The sequence below is a fragment of the Somniosus microcephalus genome, chromosome 8 (assembly GCF_052327205.1).
Source record: "Somniosus microcephalus isolate GS21.2 chromosome 8, FLI_Smic_1.0, whole genome shotgun sequence".
Taxonomy (NCBI): domain Eukaryota; kingdom Metazoa; phylum Chordata; class Chondrichthyes; order Squaliformes; family Somniosidae; genus Somniosus; species Somniosus microcephalus.
The window spans coordinates 10,019,804-10,039,531 of record NC_140994.1 but is presented as its reverse complement, the minus strand read 5'-3'; the positions used below and the strand labels follow the sequence as shown (position 1 = coordinate 10,039,531).

At 46.1% G+C, this 19,728-nt stretch overlaps 1 protein-coding gene across 6 annotated transcripts in view; it reads left to right on the top strand.

Annotated features, from left to right (window-relative positions):
* hps1 (HPS1 biogenesis of lysosomal organelles complex 3 subunit 1) overlaps positions 1–16,264 on the top strand; it is a 44,242-nt gene extending 27,978 nt beyond the window's left edge. For 5 of the 6 annotated variants that reach the window (XM_085994219.1, XM_085994216.1, XM_085994218.1 and 2 more), the window contains 8 exons: positions 2,778–2,963; positions 4,617–4,684; positions 5,273–5,404; positions 6,534–6,599; positions 10,119–10,260; positions 11,938–12,051; positions 12,379–12,461; positions 14,340–16,264. In XM_085994219.1, coding sequence (XP_085850345.1) covers positions 2,778–2,963; positions 4,617–4,684; positions 5,273–5,404; positions 6,534–6,599; positions 10,119–10,260; positions 11,938–12,051; positions 12,379–12,461; positions 14,340–14,502 — 954 coding nt within the window. In that variant the 3' untranslated portion in view covers positions 14,503–16,264. The remainder of the gene's footprint in view (positions 1–2,777; positions 2,964–4,616; positions 4,685–5,272; positions 5,405–6,533; positions 6,600–10,118; positions 10,261–11,937; positions 12,052–12,378; positions 12,462–14,339) is intronic. The other variant, XM_085994217.1, reaches the window with a different exon arrangement.
* Positions 16,265–19,728: the final 3,464 nt, after the last annotated feature.

The following is a 19,728-nucleotide window of genomic DNA, read 5'->3' as shown; positions in this document are numbered from 1 at the left end:
TAACCCCGAGGTTAGCTTCCGACTGCATGTCTGCTCCATCACCAAGACCGCCTACTTCCACCTCCATAACATCGCCCGACTCCGCCCCTCCCTCAGCTCATCCGCTGCTGAAACCCTCATCCATGCCTTTGTTACCTCTAGGCTTGACTATTCCAACGCACTCCTGGCTGGTCTCCCACATTCCACCCTATGTAAACTTGAGCTCATCCAGAACTCTCCTGGCCGTATCCGAACTTGCACCAATTCCTGTTCATCCATCAGCCCTGTGCTCGCTGACCTACATTGGCTCCCAGTCCGGCTGCACCTCAATTTTAAAATTCTCATCCTTGTTTTCAAATCCCCCCCATGGTCTTGCCCCTCCCTATCACCTCCTCCAGCCCTACATACAACGAGATCTCTGCGCTCCTCCAATTCTGGCCTCTTGCGCATCCCCGATTTTCTTCGCTCCACCATTGGTGGCCGTGCCTTCAGCTGCCTGGGCCCCAAGCTCTGGAATTCCCTCCCTAAACCTCTCCGCCTCTCTCGCCTCCTTTAAGGCGCTCCTTAAAACCTACGTCTTTGATCAAGCTTTTGGTCACCTGTCCTGATATCTCCCTATGCGGCTCGGTGTCAAATATTGTTTCATAATCGCTCCAGTGAAGCGCCTTGGGACGTTTTACTACGTTAAAGGCGCTATATAAATGCAAGTATTACATAGAATTGCAATAGAAGCAGTCCTTTCAGCCCAACCAGTCCACGGGGCGTTTATCCTCCACGCCGGCAGTAGTCCGAATCCCATGTGCTCACCCCATTCCCATGTCCCTTTATCCCCCTTTCCTTCAAACACCTCTCTAACCTATTAAAAGTCAACCCGGCCTCTGCTTCAGTCATTAACTCTGGTAATACAATCCAGTCTCTCAACCTTGTGTATTTTAAAACCAAGTTTCTCCTGCTCTCTGTCCTAAGTGTCTTGCAATTAATCTTGTATCTGTGTCCGCTCATTGTGGACCCCTTAACCACTGGAAACAGTATTTATCTACCCTGTCCCGTCCCTTCATAATTGTTAAAAAGAGACTTGCATTTATATAGCGCCTTTCACGACCACAGGCCGTCCCAAAGCACTTTACAACCAATGAAGTCACTGTTGTAAAGTAGGAAATACAGAAGCCAATATGCACACAGCAAGCTCCCACAAACAGCAATGTGATAATGACCAGATAATCTGTTTGTAATGTTGGTTGAGGGATAAATATTGGCCAGGAAACCAGGGAGATCTCCCCTGCTACTCTTCGAAATAGTGGCATGGGATCTTGTACGCCCACCTGAGCGGGCAGACGGGGTCTCCGGTTTAACATCTCATCCGAAAGACGGCCCCTCTGACAGTGCAGCGGATCCCTCAGCACTGCACTGGAGATTCAGCCTAGATTTTGTGCTCAAGTCTCTGGAGTGGGACTTGAACCCACAACCTTCTGACTCAGAGACAAGAGTGCTACCAACTATGAAATCACTCCATAACCTTCTCTGTTCTAACCAAAACAGCCCCAATTTTTCAAATCGTTCTTTGTGTTTCCTCATACCAGGCAGCATTCTCGTGAATCTGTGTGTACCACCACTATTGTCTCGATGTCCTTCCTATAGTATGGAGTCCAAACTGCAGCTGCATACATTACCACTAGATGGGGCTCCTGCTCCAGAAACAGCAGATCTTCACACCAGTCCTTACAGCCTCATTAATACGATGCCATGTGAGAGTCACCAGTTTTTTATATAAATGCTGGAAACACAGAAAAAGCCAGTCAGCATCTGGACGCAAAACATTGGTTCTGAAGGGGTGTACCTGAAAGTTGAACGGTCATTTGCTTTCAGGCACTGATTAACCTGTTGTGGACTTTGCAGCATTTGCAGTTTTTCCAGTATTCCTATTCTCTCCACATTTAACAAAAAAAAAACAGACAATTATTTACTGCTTTGCACCGTAAACCTTCCGTAACTGTCGGGCTGGTTAAATGACCTATTCCAGAACCTCTGGCGGTGCCATTCATGAACTCTCCTCAGAGTGCGAGAGAAGCTTTGATTAACTTTCCTACCCATCTGAGCAAACGCTTCATTTTCCGCTCGGGTCATTGAGCCTCCCTCTAAGCACGAGAACAAAGAGTGGGGAAATCTGTTATATAGAGAACAGTAGCAATCGATGGAAGAAAATGAAAGAGTTATTTGCTATGTAATTAAGTGTTTTGTTTTATTCCTTGTTCTCCCAGTTGAATGCAGCAGGGCTCTAAGAGGGCTGTAATTATAACTCCTCCCTCTCATATTATTGAGGCGCATGGTCCATTTAATCAATTAATTTAAAAAATGTAATTCAATGTTTTGGACTGTTTGATGGTGATCTTCATTACAGAGTCAAAGCAGCGTCAGCCGTGGCTCAGTGGGTAGCACCCTCGCCTCCGAGTCAGTGGGTAGCACCCTCGCCTCCGAGTCAGTGGGTTATGGGTTCCACTCCAGAGACTTGAGCACTTTGGGACGTCCGGTGGTCGTGAAAGGCGCTACAGAAATGCGAGCCTTTCTTTCTTTAACCCTCCCTGGTCCCCGTGCTGGTCTTGCCTTTATTTTATGGGTCCCTGATTTGAATTTGGTAGGACAGGAGGATGGGTACAAGAATGGTGGGGAGCTGAATCTGTGCTGAAAGACTAATACATTTCCATTTGACTCCTGCAGAACGCTCTCCCGAGACACTTTCCAAACTCTAGCCCCAAAGATGGGATTATTTTATTGTAATTACATTGTTTCCTTACTGGCAGGTCCCCTCCAGTCACATTGCGGTGTCTTTGTATCAGCTCTTGGATGCTTTCACCGTCCTGGAGGCCAAACTGAGTGACGGACAGGAGCTTGGACATTCGTCCCGCATTTACCCTAACATGTCTGACCTACGGCAGAGGATGGATAAGTTCATCAAGGCTGTCGGAGTCCTGACGCGGCAGGTAAAGGTGTGTGGAGTGCTGCTTTGTTATGAGAACACCTAGTGTCGTGCTATGACCCACAGTGCAGGACATTGCCAAGGGTGAAGAGAGTAGGAGGATAATCCAAACAAATCAAGGAGTAACGGTTGGGTAACTCCAAGCTAGAGCTTTAAAAGACTGCAAAATGTAGGGGAAAAGAGTGAGGTAAGGATTTCTACAGTTTAGAGTTCCTTCAACATACTGAGCCATATATTAATACCCTGCTGGTCACTGACTGCGCTGTATATTGTGTTGTAATCCTGTGAGTCACTGACCGCGCTGTATATTGGGTAATCCTGTGGGTCACTGACCGTGCTGTATATTGTGTTGTAATCCTGTGGGTCACTGACCGCGCTGTATATTGTGCTGTAATCCTGTGAGTCACTGACCGTGCTGTATATTGGGTTGTAATCCTGTGGGTCACTGACCGCGCTGTATATTGTGCTGTAATCCTGTGAGTCACTGACCACGCTGTATATTGGGTTGTAATCCTGTGGGTCACTGACCACGCTGTATATTGGGTAATCCTGTGGGTCACTGACCGTGCTGTATATTGGGTTGTAATCCTGCGGGTCACTGACCGCGCTGTATATTGGGTTGTAATCCTGTGAGTCACTGACCGCGCTGTATATTGGGTAATCCTGTGGGTCACTGACCGTGCTGTATATTGGGTTGTAATCCTGTGGGTCACTGACCGTGCTGTATATTGGGTTGTAATCCTGTGGGTCACTGACCGCGCTGTATATTGTGCTGTAATCCTGTGAGTCACTGACCACGCTGTATATTGGGTTGTAATCCTGTGGGTCACTGACCACGCTGTATATTGGGTAATCCTGTGGGTCACTGACCGTGCTGTATATTGGGTTGTAATCCTGTGGGTCACTGACCGCGCTGTATATTGGGTTGTAATCCTGTGGGTCACTGACCGCGCTGTCTATTGTGTAATCCTGTGGGTCACTGACCGCGCTGTATATTGTGTAATTCTGTGGGTCACTGACCGCGCTGTCTATTGTGTAATCCTGTGGGTCACTGACCGCGCTGTATATTGTGTAATTCTGTGGGTCACTGACCGCGCTGTTTATTGTGTAATCCTGTGGGTCACTGACCGCGCTGTATATTGGGTTGTAATCCTGTGGGTCACTGACCGCGCTGTATATTGTGTTGTAATCCTGTGAGTCACTGACCGCGCTGTATATTGGGTTGTGATCCTGTGAGTCACTGACCGCGCTGTATGTTGGATTGTGATCCTGTGAGTCACTGACCGCGCTGTATATTGGGTTGTAATCCTGTGAGTCACTGACCGTGCTGTTTATTGTGTAATCCTGTGGGTCACTGACCGTGCTGTATATTGGGTTGTAATCCTGTGGGTCACTGACCGCGCTGTATATTGTGTAATCCTGTGGGTCACTGACCGCGCTGTATATTGTGTAATCCTGTGAGTCACTGACCGCGCTGTCTATTGGGTTGTAATCCTGTGAGTCACTGACGCTGTATATTGGGTTGTAATCCTGTGAGTCACTGACGCTGTATATTGCGTTGGGCCCCTTCAATCTGTTCAGGTTGTAAATAATCTTTTCACTATTTGCGCTATCTGGCAATAAGTTGTAAAAGATGTTCTGTATTTTTCCATGCTTACTGTAGCTGCAGTCGGCCTGGGTGGACTTCAAGAACAAGGCATTTTCCAAACTGGACACTGGAAATCCTCAAGCGTGAGTATGAAAGCAAGGGAACTTTCTTTTCTGTGTATTTGAGATGTAAACCACCCCCTGTATATTCGAGCACTAAGGGGGGTGATGAATTCTGTCACCGAGTGCTTTGAGTGCAAAAAGAAACCCTGTGTGATGTGTTTGTACAGTCCTGTCGCAGGGTGCTGCGGAAGGCCATAGCAGCTGAGCCCAGTCCTATCCCCATCTAATGTCCACACAGGTCACTGACTAGTGATGAAGATTGGTAACCTCTGCACACTTCCCTCTCCCTAACCAGGGCACTCAGGCTAATGGCAGTGCCCTTACCACATACTCTGGCTCAAGTCAACACCGGCACGGACCTGTTGGGCAAATGGCCTGTTTCTGTGCATGAAAAACTGTGTAATACTTTGTAACTGAGCTCAAACCGGGTATTGAAATGGAGACCCTGGGATCTGTATAGTTCAGTTTCAACTTTTATTTTGCAAATAAAGCTAGCTGTTATTGGTTCTCTAATGTTACGGATTTTTGCTGTCCTGTCCTGGACTAGCCTTCAGTTTACACATGGGAAGTGATTTTGTTTTATCTTGCTGAAGATTTGTTGTGTTGCAGACTCTTGCAGGCCTGTCGGAATGTGAAGAGCCAGCTGTGTTTGGTGTATCAGGAGTATTTCCTATTGAAACCTGCAGGGGATTCTCAGCACCTATCTGTGAACCTACAGACCAAGACACTAAAAATTGTCCAGTACGTATTGCTGTGAATAGGTGGAAGGATGTATGTAATGCATTAACTTTATTTTGCGTGCTGAGCACTCTGGAGACCGATAGATTCCTCACGATTACTTCCCTGTACATAAGCACATAAGAATTAGGAGCAAGAGTAGGCCATACAGCCCCTCGAGCCCACTCTGCCATTCAGTAGGACCATGGCCGATCTTTGACCTCAACTCCACTTTCCCGCCCGATCTCCACATCCCTTGATTCCCCTAGAGTCCAAAAGTCTATCGATCTCAACCTTGAATATACTCAACGACTCAGCATCCACAGCCCTCTGGGGTAGAGAATTCCAAAGATTCACCACCCTCTGAGTGAAGACATTTCTCCTCATCTCAGTCTTAAATGGCCGACCCCTTATCCTGAGACTGTGACCCCTGGTTCTAGACTCCCCAGCCAGGGGGAAACACCCTCTCAGCATCTACCCTGTCAAGCCCTCTAATAATCCTATATGTTTCAATGAGATCACCTCTTATTCTTCTAAACTCCAGCGAGTATAGGCCCATTCTATTCACTCTCTCCTCATAGGGTAGTCCTCTCATCCCAGGAATCAATCTAGTGAACCTTTGTTGCACCGCCTCTAAGGCAAGTATATCCTTCCTCAGATAAGGAGACCAAAACTGTGCACTCCCAATTGAGGACTTGAGATTACTTCAGACTGGAAGGCAAAGGCTTGAACAGTTCGGAACAGTCATCTGAACCCTTAATCAAATCACTTCATGTGACTTTTTTTGTATAGTATGTACTGTTGAATTCATGGGAGAGTTTTATTTTATTTCATTAAGAATTGCCGTTGTGGGTGCATGATGGGTGCTGGCTGGGATGTTCAATGAAAGATTGTAATATAATCATTGTATTATTAATTGAAAGTCTGCTGTGATTAACAAAAAATAATAGCCCAGAAAATGCTGGAAATGCACAACAGGTCAGTGGCCACCTGATGAAGACTAATGGGGTCACATTTTGGGAGAGACCCCATACATAGTATAACTAATGGGCATTATGTAGTTAGAGCAGGTACGATGAGAGTGTGTGTGGAGGTGTGTTCTGCTTCACCTAAAGTTTCATGTTGCAGTGATGTCTCTTGCTTGTCGCTGCAGGGAGAAGCTGATGGACTGGAAGGATTTTCTCTTGGTAAAGAGCAAGAGGAACACCACCATGATCTCATATCCTTGTTTAACACCAGTTATCTGTTAAAGATGAATTATATCCCTTTTTTAATTTGCTTACAAGCATAATCTCTTCCGCATCCCAGGTTTGATCTCGGGTCTCTGCTTAGTTACCTGATCTTGACTAGGACTGTAGGTGAGGTACTAATAATTGTCCTCTGTGTCCCGAGAACTAACTTTTTTTTGGGGGTGTGAGGAGCGTAGTTTGAGAGAAAGAATCAACCAGGGATCCTGCTCTTGGTCACTATCTGGGGACCCCTACTGAAAATATCCAGCGAGGACAGGAATGGGCTCCCTGTGATGCCCCGTATAGCCAAATATCTCTATGCCATTCACTCTCTGGGGTTGCATATGACAAATGATCGCTTAGGTGAGCCATCACAGCTGGCATCTATAGAACTGTACCCAAACAGTCGATGTGAGAGGAGGTGAAGAAAAAAAACCTGTCTCTTCCAAATATTCTGAGCCACATGCTACATTAAGAAGATGTTCTTAAACCGTGTTATTGATATTGAGGAAACTGGCTGCGAGACTTAGTGAGCTTAATGCTGTGAAGAGGGCAATTTTTTACTTTTGAAGGAAGTGATTAAACTAGGATTTAAGCATCAAAGATAAGGCTATGAATGTTAACTATGTTGCCTTAAACTACTATCTTGAATGTTACTCCAGTGTTGTGTAGAATGTTCACTATTTGAACCCACCTGTTGTAATGGGTACTGCTGTTTTGAACACTCTTCCGTTGTTCACTTGAGTAGTAACAAATTAAGTCTTATGGTTATAATCACTTTATTTTTTCTACTTTAACATCATAAACAATCTAAAAGCAGAGTATAATTTCTTCAGAGTATAACGCAATTTACTAGCGGAGTTTTGTCAGCAGCTTTGAATGTATGCATGCGCTCATCCTTGTACGTTTCTCTCTCTTAAAACTCAACACAAGCTTTTTTTATACACTTTTTCTCCTTATCAAACTGGAACTGGCATTACCTAATATGGTAGTCTCTGGTCAATGCACAGTCCTTAAGCCGATTCTTACGCACACGAGTTTACATTTCTCCACAACATACGTCTATCAACAACCTTTCATGTAAGTTGCAGTGTCCTTGTTGTGACCATAACAGTTATAATCTGAACATTCTATTAATGCACTACTATAAACATCCCAAGGCCTTACTTCAATCTTGAACACAGGCTGTTGCTCGGACGATCTGTAATTCTTTCACTCTCTCTCGATTGTTGCTAGACTAGGGTATCTCTCTCCCCCTCATGGACCAACAGGTACAACAGAAATTTGTTCCTCATAATCCTTTGTAGGTCCAGCAGTGACTGAGCACCTTGGCGGTTCATGTGTGCCAGGGAGTGAAGGGGCACCTACCCCTCCCCTACTTTGTTCCTGATTTATTTTTTCCACGCTGCCTTATTGCCTCCTCCTCTTGGCCTCTCCGCTAGAGGAGCTGCATGACCCACAAAGGACTATTAAGGGTTGAAGATAATGAATACTGACAAATAAACCTAAATTCTGTACCTTGCGCTTTTCTTTCTTTCTTGCTTTTAAATGGCATCCGATCATCAGGCTGCCTTTTCAAAGCCTCGTGATCATATGCCATTGAGGTGCTTTAGGTTAGCAAGAGGACACTGATGTTTATTTAGCGGCACTGTCCTATCTCGCCTCTTGTACCCGCTGCCCAAGTCCCATTCATTTCTGCATGCTTTTATTACCATTTTTTCAAGTCACCATCTGTCACTCCCTGGCAGCAAGTGGAAAATCTGTTCCTCTGCTCCTGCCAATGGCACTCTTGAATTGCCCACTATAAGATGTCTGTTCTTGGGTGATTAGCACAGTGCTTAGATTTTAGAAATGTTCTTCCAGCAAGCCCTCTGCTCTTTTTTTTTAAATTCTGTTTCTCCCCCCCCCCCCCCCCCCCCCATTTCTTCTCCTCCCGCATGTTTCACTTGGTAAAGAGTGTGTAACTGGACCATACACAGCAGGAAGTGCTGAGGTTCAAATCAATGAGATGAGTTAGTTGATCTAGACTGGAACCTCAGGGGCACCACCATAGGCGTAAGCACCTCTGGGTGGGAGGGGAAGAAACAGGCTGCATTTTTGCTCTTGTCAGCTATCCACTTACTCGTGCTGGAAAATTTGTGTTTGGATGTTTGATGAGGACAGACTCTGACTCTGGCTGTTTAATGCCTGTTGCCTATGGTTGTAGAAGAATTGGGTCATGGGTGAGGTATCGGAGGGTGGCCTGCACCTGTGGAACTGTATTTCAGTGCCTTCAGGAGAGGAGAACAAAGTGGGGCGAAACCAGTTCTCAATCTCACCCTGAGATGCCGCCCCCCGGCACTGTTCAGGGCTCCCTTTGCTAGCAGAGCCAGTATTAGAAATTGGCCATTTGAGAGACTCAGTCGTGGCTCAGTGGGTAGCATTCCGCCTCCTGAGTTGGAAGGTATGTGGGTTCACAGTCCCACTCCAGAGATTTGAGCACATAATCTAGGCTGACACTCCAGTGCAGTACTGAGGGAGCGCTGCAGTGTTAGAGGTGCCGTCTTTCGGATGTGATGTTAAATCAAGTCTGCCCCCTCAGGTGGACATAAGATCCCAAGGAAGAAGAGCATAAGAACATAAGAAATAGGAGCAGGAGTAGGCCAATCGGCCCTTCGAGCCTGCTCCGCCATTCAATAAGATCATGGCTGATCTGATCCTAACCGCCAATCCACTATCACAGAACCATCTCCTGAATCTAACAGAATTAGACACACGAAATAGGAGCAGGATCAGGCTACATGGCCCCTGGGCCCGCTCCGCTACCCACAGGGCCATGACCGATCCGGACCTAGACTCATGTCCAAATTCCTGCCCGCTCCCCGTAACCCTTAATTCCCTTTACTTCTAGGAAACTGTCTATTTCTGTTTTTAAATTTATGTAATGATGTAGCTTCTACAGCTTTTTGTGGCAGCATATTCCATGGACCTACCACCCTCTGAGTGAAGTAGTTCCTCCTCATCTCAGTTTTGAAAGAGCAGCCCCTTATTCTAAGACTATGCCCCCTAGTTCTAGTTTCACCCATCATCAGGAACATCCTCCCCGCATCCACCCGATCCAACCCCTTCACAATCTTTTATGTTTCAATAAGCAGAGGAGTTAAATTGATGATTTGATCATTATCTCGTTGCTGTTTGTGGGATCTTGCTGTGTGCAAATTGGCTGCTGCGTTTCCTACATTACAACAGTGACTACACTTCAAAAGTGCTTCATTGGTTGTAAAGCGCTTTGGGACGTCCTTGGTTGTAAAAAGCGCTATAGAAATGCAAGTCTGTCTTTCTCTCCTATTACTGAGCCACGTTGAATTCCGTCGTAGCTTCAGAACATTAAAGCTGAACCAGGTTTGATTACTCTCGCCACTATTGCTTGAATTTTGGTAAGCTTTTAATCTCATGTTTTGTCATTACTGCTCCCATCGTGGACCCTGCACAATGATTCCTTTTTGCTTGTCCTTAACTTGGGATTATACCTATCTGCAAGATTTTCCTGGACTGATTCATTTCATCTACGTGGATAGGACAGTGGGCCAAATGATCGCACCCTCCCTAAACACGTCAGAAAAATCCACCGAGCTGGGGCAAGGGCCATTGACTGCATTTATCAAAAGCAAGGTACAAGTCCTTAGAAAACTCTGAGAGCAGGCTGCTCATGGGACTGCTGTACTTTTGTCTGAGTGAATTTTGATGCTGGGCAACGTGAGGGTTGTCGGTGGTGGGAATTGAAACATTTTCCATTTCAAATCGCTCGGTTAAATGAAGAGTAAAATTTCGTCTACAACACGCCTTCGCTGCGACCTCGGATGAGCACCCACAACTACACCATTGCATTATTTTTCGCATCCCTTTCATCCCGTTGCCCCTCTGAATGAGATTGCTAAAGTAAGGGCATTTTGTTTAGGTTGACTAGGAGCTTATTCATTACACAAGAGTTTACAGCAACAAGATAGTGGAGACTCTCGCCATCATTCTGGGCTAGACTTGAACCCAGCCCTTCAAGAGTTGAAAGTCCAGCGTCTTAACCCACTGTCCTACCCAGTTCCCCTAAGATGGTTGTAATTAAACAATATACACACGTGTTCTCCCATTCAAATGCCCACATGAAAGAAGGTGGGGGTTACTGTGCTGCTGGCAGTAGGGAGCTATTGTTTGAAGTGTGACTGGTTTGGGATGGATTAATGTCCCATAGATTAATTTAGTTGTCTTTGTGAGTGAGGGGGAAATCTCGGGGCAATTTCCATTTGCTTATTGCTTAGTGTTAACAGTGTAGGAGTGGAGTGGGCAGAAATTTGGTGGGGAGGGTGGAGGGAGCTTACTGCCAAGTTCCTGCCTGTAGCCAGCACCTTGTGATTTTCGAGTGGACCTCAATTTTAGGCAGCCAGCGCTCCTGCTGGACACTGGCAGGAGCCTCGTGTAAATATTTCAACCCTAGTCACGACCCTAAGTAATTTTGAGTTTACTGGGCAGAGTAAGCACTGCGCAAACCTTGTCACATGGAGCTGAACGTGCAGCAGCCAAACCAACGATCCTTAGTGGGACCACTGGAGGTCCTCTGATAACATTAAAGGCAAGTTAAATTTTTGATGCCGCTGTTCTCTTTGTACCCACCCCCCTCCCCCCACAAATATCGCCAGCCTCCCAGCCAGCTTGTGTCCACAGAGGAGCTTCTGGATTTCCCACTCACCGGATCGATGAGCCGACTATCGACGCTTGTTTAACGTTGGCAGCTCAACGATCGGGGCCCCCCCCCCCCCCCCCCCCCCCCCCAACTGGTGGCATCGGGTGGGTAGTGCTATCGCCCTGCTAGTCACCCACCTGATGTATCCGCAAGACGACAGTGGACCCCCCCCCCCCCCCCCCCCACACACACCCCATAGTCGTTCTCTACTTGGAAGCTTTCTGTTTACTCTGCACTTGGCTCTAAGGTGAGCTCGCTCAGTGATCACTGTCAGTGGGCTTATTTTGGGATTTCTGGCAAATGGCAGTAGAAATGGTCAGTGTGCCATTTGGCCTTAATGTCTGCAAGTCTCCCTTGTTTGTGAAATGTCTTGTTTAGAACATAAGAATTAGGAGCAGGAGTAGGCCATACGGCCCCTCGAGCCTGCTCGCCATTCAATAAGATTATGGCTGATCTTCGACCTCAACTCCACTTTCCCGCCCGATCCCCATATCCCTTGATTCCCCTAGAGTCCAAAAATCTATCGCTCTCAGTCTTGAATATACTCAACGACTGAGCAGCCTGCATTCATTATATGGGAATGTTTTCAACTAAAGGTCTTTCTATATTGCTAGGTGTGGTCTCTGGTTGGCATGGGACGCCGATACTTGCAGAAGGGATATACCACGCTCACGTTTCGTGATGGAGACTACTACTGCTGTTATTTCCTCTGGTTTGAGAATGAAATTGTAGGTATCTTTTGCAATCCGTGTTTCAATGAAGTGTGGAGTAACCCACGCAGATGCAATATACAGAGAACTTGTGTGCGCTTACAGCTCCTTCACCGAGCAGTGCAATTGTACCTTCAGGAGGGGAAGGAAGAAACTTTAAAGAAACGCACTTCAGGCTGGCAGGATTCCCCACTTGAGTAATGTCTCTTTCCAACAGGCCCCAAAAATGATCCTACTTTCCTTTGAATGAAATTTCTGTGTATTCCTTCTCATGTTGTGCTGTTCTTGCGTGGTGGCCATTGTGAGAGCTTTAACCTATGGCTTTCTTTCAATCCTACGCATTAGGGCTACAAGTTACCAGTTATAGAGCTGCCAGTGCTGTCTGACGACTCTGCCCCCATTGGGATGTTGACTGGAGATTATTACAGGTACAACATTTTTGCAAAACCTTGTTTAGTTACAAAGTGTAAAGTTGGGGTGGGGGGGTCAGGGGAAGAGTGTGGAAAGTCTGAAGCACTTTTATATACACCCTAATGGATTTGGAAGTGAAGTATACGGCAGTGCCGTGGTGGTGCAGTGCACTGGTGCATCATCATACTGTGCCATAGCAGAATGCAGGTTTTTTAACCTGCAATTCTGGAGTTCTATCTCTGCTGTGGTATTGTGGACAGAGTGCAGCTGCTTCTCCAGAGAGCAAAGGGAAAACTGTGGGAGACTCTTCCCCTGGCCACACTTTTACACCCTCCCTCCGATTGCAAGTCCTACCATGCTAGAAAGTCTTAAGCTCACCATGGAAAATATTGGTAGCCTGCAGAGAAACCACCCAAGAATTGGAAGGCACGCTGAAAGGGGGGATAATCAAACACAGATAGGTACGGCAGAGTAAGATGGAATGTACATGGATTTATGGCAGGGTGGTCTTGTCCAACAAATTTACTGGAGCGCTTTGAGGAAATGACCTTGGTGATTTCAGCAATTCACCAATGACCAAAGGATGTGGGTAGTTTGGGAAGGTGAGCTGATGAGTGGTAATTGTGGACAATCCGGTAAGGAGACTGGGAAAAGAAACTGAACAGCTCTGGGCTATAGGACATAACACAGGAGAGGGATCTGGGGTATTGCTGGGTCGTTCTCTGAAAGCCGATTAATGCAGTGTGCAGCAGCAGTAAGGAATGCTAGCCAAATCTTGGTTTGTATCACCAGAGGAAGAGAGCAGAAATCCCAGGAAGCGATGAGTCTGTACTGGTACTGCCACACCTGGAGTATGGCGTGTAGTTCTGATCGCGGTACTACAGCAAGGTTAGCCGGGCATTGGCGGTAGTGCAAGAGGAAGCTATCGAACTGTTACCTAGCTTAAGGCATCTGAGCTGGGAGGAGAGGTTGAAAAGCCTGGGGCTCTTTAGTCTGGAGAAGTGTTTAAGCAAATTTAAGTATTCAAGATTTTTAAGGGATCAGATAAATTGAATCCTGATAACTCGCTCAGTGTTCCTGGGGACATTGTCTCAAAGCTTTGGATGAGGATATCAATAGAACCATTCACACAAGTTTGCAGATGACCCACACATGTGCACAGCGTTTGGAATTACAACCCGATCAATAGGTTGCGGTCTGGTTTAGGTACGTTGGGGGACTAGGTGTGGCAGATAATGCTCTTTGATGCTGGGGTTCCGATGATCTGTCCTAGAATAGTACATAGAAATAAAAATGGGAAACACTGGGAATACACAGTAGGTCCATCAGCTTCCGAAAAGACAGCAACATAGGGTGATACTAAAGCAAAATACTGCGGATGTTGGCAATCTGAAATAAAAACAGAAAATGCTGGAAACACTCAGCAGGTCAGGCAGCATCCGCGGAGAGAGAAACCGGGTTAACGTTTCAGGCCAATGACCTTTCGTCAGTACTGAGGTAGGGTGATGTTTTGGCTGGAAACCCTTTTTCAGAACTGGAAAGGGAACGTATAGAATCGAACAAAATAAAACCAAGGGGAGAACAGGTAAAGGTCCCTGGTCAAATATATTAATGGCTAGTTCACAAAAGCAGCTAATGGATTTAATAGACTTTAATATATTTTTAGTTTATTTATGGGATAGTCTAGGTCTGGTAACAATAACTTATAACCCTAGTAAATAATACTCTGCTTCTTGTTTATATATTATCTATATGGATTTTGGCTTGTGTGTTAATGTGACCTTTCGTTTTTGTGTAAAATGGTGATAGTAAGAATTGGGGTGTGATATAGATACACAGTCTGGATTTTACGATATGGGAGGAGTCATTTAACCTGTGCTCTGCCTCTCCCTCAGGAAGCTGCTGCGATATTACAGCAAGAACCACAGCTTGGAGGTGATAAAGTGCTTTGAGCTGCTGACTATCCACCTGGGCGTCATTCCTACAGAGTTCGTCGTTCAGCAATGCTGTGATCTGGCACGCAAGTTGTGGGAACCCTCGCGCATCCCCCTCCTCTAAAACAACGGCAAAAGAAGGATCACCGGAAGTTTGGAGAGGGGAGTTCTGTGGTGGGGGAGGTCAGACATTAATGGAGAGGGCTGGCCCTCGGAAAAATTGCTATTCATTTGAAATAAGGCTGGATATTTGAATTTTTAATCTAAACTGTGGACCATGATAAGCTTAGTGAGCGTAACTAGAATCTAAATTCAGTATAACCCTTGGGCTACTAAACGTCACGCTTTGGAAACCCGGTTGTCCTCTGTCTCAATCATGAGATCCTCACTGCAATGACATCTGCTCCAAGGCGCATAGGCAACGGGGTTTCAAATCCTTATCCTGTAGATATCGCATCTTTAGAAGCATATTATTGGTGGAAAGCAGGAGGGATTGAATTCACTTCTGATAGGATCTCACAATTTAGCAAGCAAACATTTGGTGAGCCATTAGGTGTGATGTGGAAGAAGGTCCGAATGGCTACCAATACATGTCTTCAGTATTGTTTGGTCCTGTATTTGGCTGCCCAACAGATTGTTGCCATTCTAATTAATCTTATGGAACGGGTCCAAGGAGCTCCCCCAATGGCCTACTAGGTAAAGGCACCACCTTGTGTCACACTAAGACATACAAACAACAAGATCCCTTTCCGATTCTTGGTCTGTACGGAGGTAGCTCACCTCAATGGGCAGCAGTAGTGGTGCTGAATTGGGCCTTGGGCTCAGGGCCCCAGGCTAGGAAAGGTGAATTTATGTTCCTGATTACTATCTGGTGACCCTTGGGAAGTATGTGGATGTTTCAGGAGGGCAGAATTTAGATTGGGTGCAATGCCTCCTGCCCTCATGGTCAAACAGCCTGCTGCCAATTGCCACGTCGGTTTCTGGATGTTGGCCACCTGGATCAGGCATCCCTGGAACTGTATCCCAGCAGGAGTCTGTGCTTTCAGGAAGGATAGGGGGTGGGGGCGGTATAGGGAGAATATGGTGAAGATTAGGGTAGTACTTCTTGACCCAGAGAGTGGTGAGAATATGGAACTTGCTACCACAGGGAGTGGTTGAGGTGAATAACATAGATCCATTTAAGGGGAAATTAGATAAGTACATGAGGGAGAAAAGAATAGAGGGTTATCCTGGTGGCGTTTGATGAAGTAGGGTTAGGAGGAGGTTCGTGTGGAGCATAAACCCGCATTTATTGCCCATCCCTAATTGCCCTCGAAGGTGGTGGTGAGCTGCCTTCTTCAACCCCCGCAGTCCGTGTGGTGAAGGTACTCCCACATGGCAGCCAGTTAGCACACAGCAGGATCCCACAGACAGTGCTGAGATCAATTACCAGATCGCTGTTTATATGGTGATTGAGAGATAAACTCCCCTGTTTTTCTTTGAATAGTGCCAAGGGCCTGAACAGGCAGACAGTACCTCGGTTTAACATCTCATCCAGAAGAAGGCACCTCCAACGATACAGCACTCCCTCAGTACTGCAAAGAAAATATCCATCTCTATGATGTGCTGAGGTCTCTAGAGGGGGCTTTAAAGGTTATTAATATGCTAATAGAAAATGGTTCACATCAGACCATAAATAATCAATTCATTAGGCTGTCTTGGTAATGGGTAAAACACCTCACCCCTGTCGTGTTGGGAAGTCTCTGGTCCTAGCTACTCAGCTGGCGAGAGTTCCCTTCTGACTATGAACACAGAGAGATGGACTGCTTGGAAGAAGTGAATCTGATCATAACTGTTGCTCTGTATGTTCACTTGTTGTAAAATAAAACCGCTTAATGATTTATGTATCTGGCCTCATATGACCGTGTTTTCCCGGTCTACCTTTGAAAAGATTGAAGAAGCATCTGTGAGGACATGTGTGAAGGGCACGATATCCAGTTCATGTGTCAAGGGGTATGCCTTGTTACATCCCCTGGGTTATGCTATGTACAAGTAACTATCAGGCAGCGTGACTCAACTCTGGCACATAGGTGTGGGATATGCTAACAGGAGCAACTGATGCCACTGAAATGGAGCAGGTTTTTCTTGTGTTTGTTCTTTATGTGGGCGCTGCTGGCAAGGCCGGCATTTATTGCCCATCCCTCGTCACCCTGAGAAGGTTGTGGTGGGGCTTCCCCCTGAATATCTGCAGTCCATCTACCAAGGTGCCATCTTTCGGATGAGACATTAAAACTGAGGGCTCTGTCTGCTCTCAGGTGGATGTAAAAGATCCCATGGCACTATTTCAGAGAAGAGCAGGGGGAGTTCTCCCCAGTTTCCTGGCCAATATTTATCCCACAATCAACATCACTAAACAGATTATCTGGTCATTATCACATTGCTGTTTGTGGGAGCTTGCTGTGCGCAAATTGGCTGCCACTTTTCCTACATTACAACAGTGACTACAGTTTAAAAGTATTTCATTGGCAGTAAGCGCTTTGGGACGTCCTGTGGTCATGAAAGGCGCTATAGAAATGCAAGTCTTTCTATAATGTTTATGAAGTTTGAATGGCAGAAGACATGGAGGCATTCTCCAGAGCGTCACTAGCTTCCAGCTAATCACGTCTGCTTTCTATCGACAGTCCTGTTGGTTGATTTGCCACTAATTCAGTGAGGTGGTCATTAAAGGTGGCGGTAGAAATTGGTTATGGCCCATTTTCGGGTGCACGGAGCACACGCCCCAATCGCGAGGCCTGAAGCTCACCAAACATTGGGCCTGTGGCCTCGTTTGTTTAATTTGGTCGAGCTGCCAGTGCCTGTTGCGTCTCCACATGCGGCTCGCCCATTTCCTCTGCACGAATATCGCCGCTTGCCTTGTTGTCACCTGACCGAAGGCAAGCTCAAACATTTATTGGGATGCTGCTTTCCACGGCCCTTTTTTGTCCCCCTCATTTTAGTCGTCCAGAGATGCCCTTGAAATTCCGACTTCTAAAATGTGACCACACTGCTGTACAGTATAAACATTCTGGGCAAATGGCCAATTGCCGACCGAACTTGCAGCGGCTGATCAGGAGAATATCCCCTTGGAAATTCCAGGCGATTGGTTTTGATAGAACAAGTAGGGAGAAGCTATTTCCTCTGGCAAGTGGGTCGGTAACCAGAGGTCATAGATTTTAAATGATTGGCAAAAGAACTAGAGGGGAAATGAGGAGAAATTTCTTCACGCAGAGGGTTGTTAAGATCATGAATGCACTCACAAAGGGTGGTGGAAGCAGATTCCACAGGAACTTTCAAAGGGCAATTGGACATGTAGTTGAAGGGGACTAAATTGCAGGGTTATGGGGGGAAAAGCTGGGGAGTGAGACTAATTGGAGAGCTCTTTCACAGAGCTAGCACAGGCACAATGGGCCGAATGGCCTCCTGTGGGGTAGGATTCTATAATTCTATGAATACAACTTGTAGGTTAGTCACAGGACTGCTGTTGAAATGGGTTCTCCATGAACTGAAACATAAGGACATGTTTTTGCTTAAGACAAGTTAAATATATTTTTTGTGCTGCCCCTTGGTGACATTATCTGTAAACACTGTCAGTTTACACATGTATGCTGATGACACCCAGCTCTACCACACCACCACTTCTCTCGACCCCCTCCACGGTCTCTAAATTGTCAGACTGCTTGTCCGACATCCAGTACTAAATGAGCAGAAATTTCCTCCAATTAAATATTGTGAAGACCAAAGCCGTTGTCTTCCCAATATTTAAGTGGAGGTAATTTCTGCTCATCCAGTACTGGATGTTGGACAAGCCATTGTCTTCGGTCCCTGCCACAAACTCCGTTCCCTCGCTACCGACTCCATCCCTCTCCCTAGCATCTGTCTGAGGCTGAACCAGACTTTTGGCAAGCTTGGTGTTATATTTGACCATGAAATGAGCTTCCAATCACATATCCGCACCATCACTAAGACCGCCTATTTCCACCTCCGTAACAGTCATCTGCCCTAATTTCTCCACATGTGGCTCGGTGTCAAGATAACACTGCTGTGAAGCGCCTTGGGACATTTTACTACGCGCTACATAAATATAAGTTGTGTTGTTGTTCATTGCACAGTCTTCCTCAGTTACGCCCTGGATCTCATCCTTTCCAAATGCTGGCTGTGTTGATCATTTAGCGGACTCCCATCACAAACCATTGGAATGGATGTGTAAAACTACACCACACCTTCCAGCACTTGCAGCAAAGAGCTCTGGTAAATATAAGATCTGGCCTCTGTTGAAACCTTTTGGTTTGAGAGTCTAGTTTCAGAAACTTTAATATTTGATTAAGAATTACGTAGAATTTACAGCACAGAAACAGGCTATTCGGCCCTTAGAGTATAATCAATCATCGTAAACAAGCAACAGATATATGTCCATATACTTACAAACAGACAACCCTTTGGATGAACCTAGGATGCCTTGAGTTTTACATCTAGTGTCTTCAGTCTAAGCTGCCCACAGGCTACTGGAATGCATCAACTTTTATAACTCTCCAATAAACAACCTGTGTCACCCGACAGACTCGTCTTCATAACTGTTTCAGTGCAAAACTAAAGCTGCATCTGGGCCCCATTCTTTTCGGTGCTACGCAAGGTTGTGTTCCTTGCACTGACTCATTCCTTTTCCTCTGTGTCTTCCCATTATCCCTAAACTAGCTTATCTTGTGTTACGTAAGGTAGTATAGTGGTCATGTTACTGGACCAGTAATCCAGAGGCAGGAGGTCAAATCCCACCACGGCAGCTGGGGAATTTAAATTAAATTAATTAAATAAATCTGGAATAAAAGGCTAGTATTGTGGTAAACCACTGTCATACCTGTCTGTGTCTGTATGTGTATTCCACTAGGTACAGGTCTGGACATGCCTCGGCTGACTCCTCCCACTATTCCAGGTATATAAGTGACTACCTCCCAGTCCCTTAGTATTCTGGACGGGTCGACCACTCGAGACTAGACCTTCATTCTTTAGTTAATAAAAGCCTGATTGTTACTCGCTCAACTTCAGTCTTTTGAGTAATTGATGGCGCATCAATTTTATTAACTAAATTTTTTATAATGGAGAAGATCCTCACACCAGCATGCCTGGACCTGGACAGTTGGGAAGCGGACGCTTCCACCAAGTTTGCTCACTGGCTCACGTGCTTCGAGACATTCCTGACTGCCTCCACTGCGGTCGAAACGGATGCGGACAAACTGTCTGTCCTGTTCTCCAAGGTGAACCACCGAGTGTACTCAGTCATCCGGGACGCGACCTCGTACACAGCCGCCCTCCAGCTCCTCAAGACCCAGTACACGCG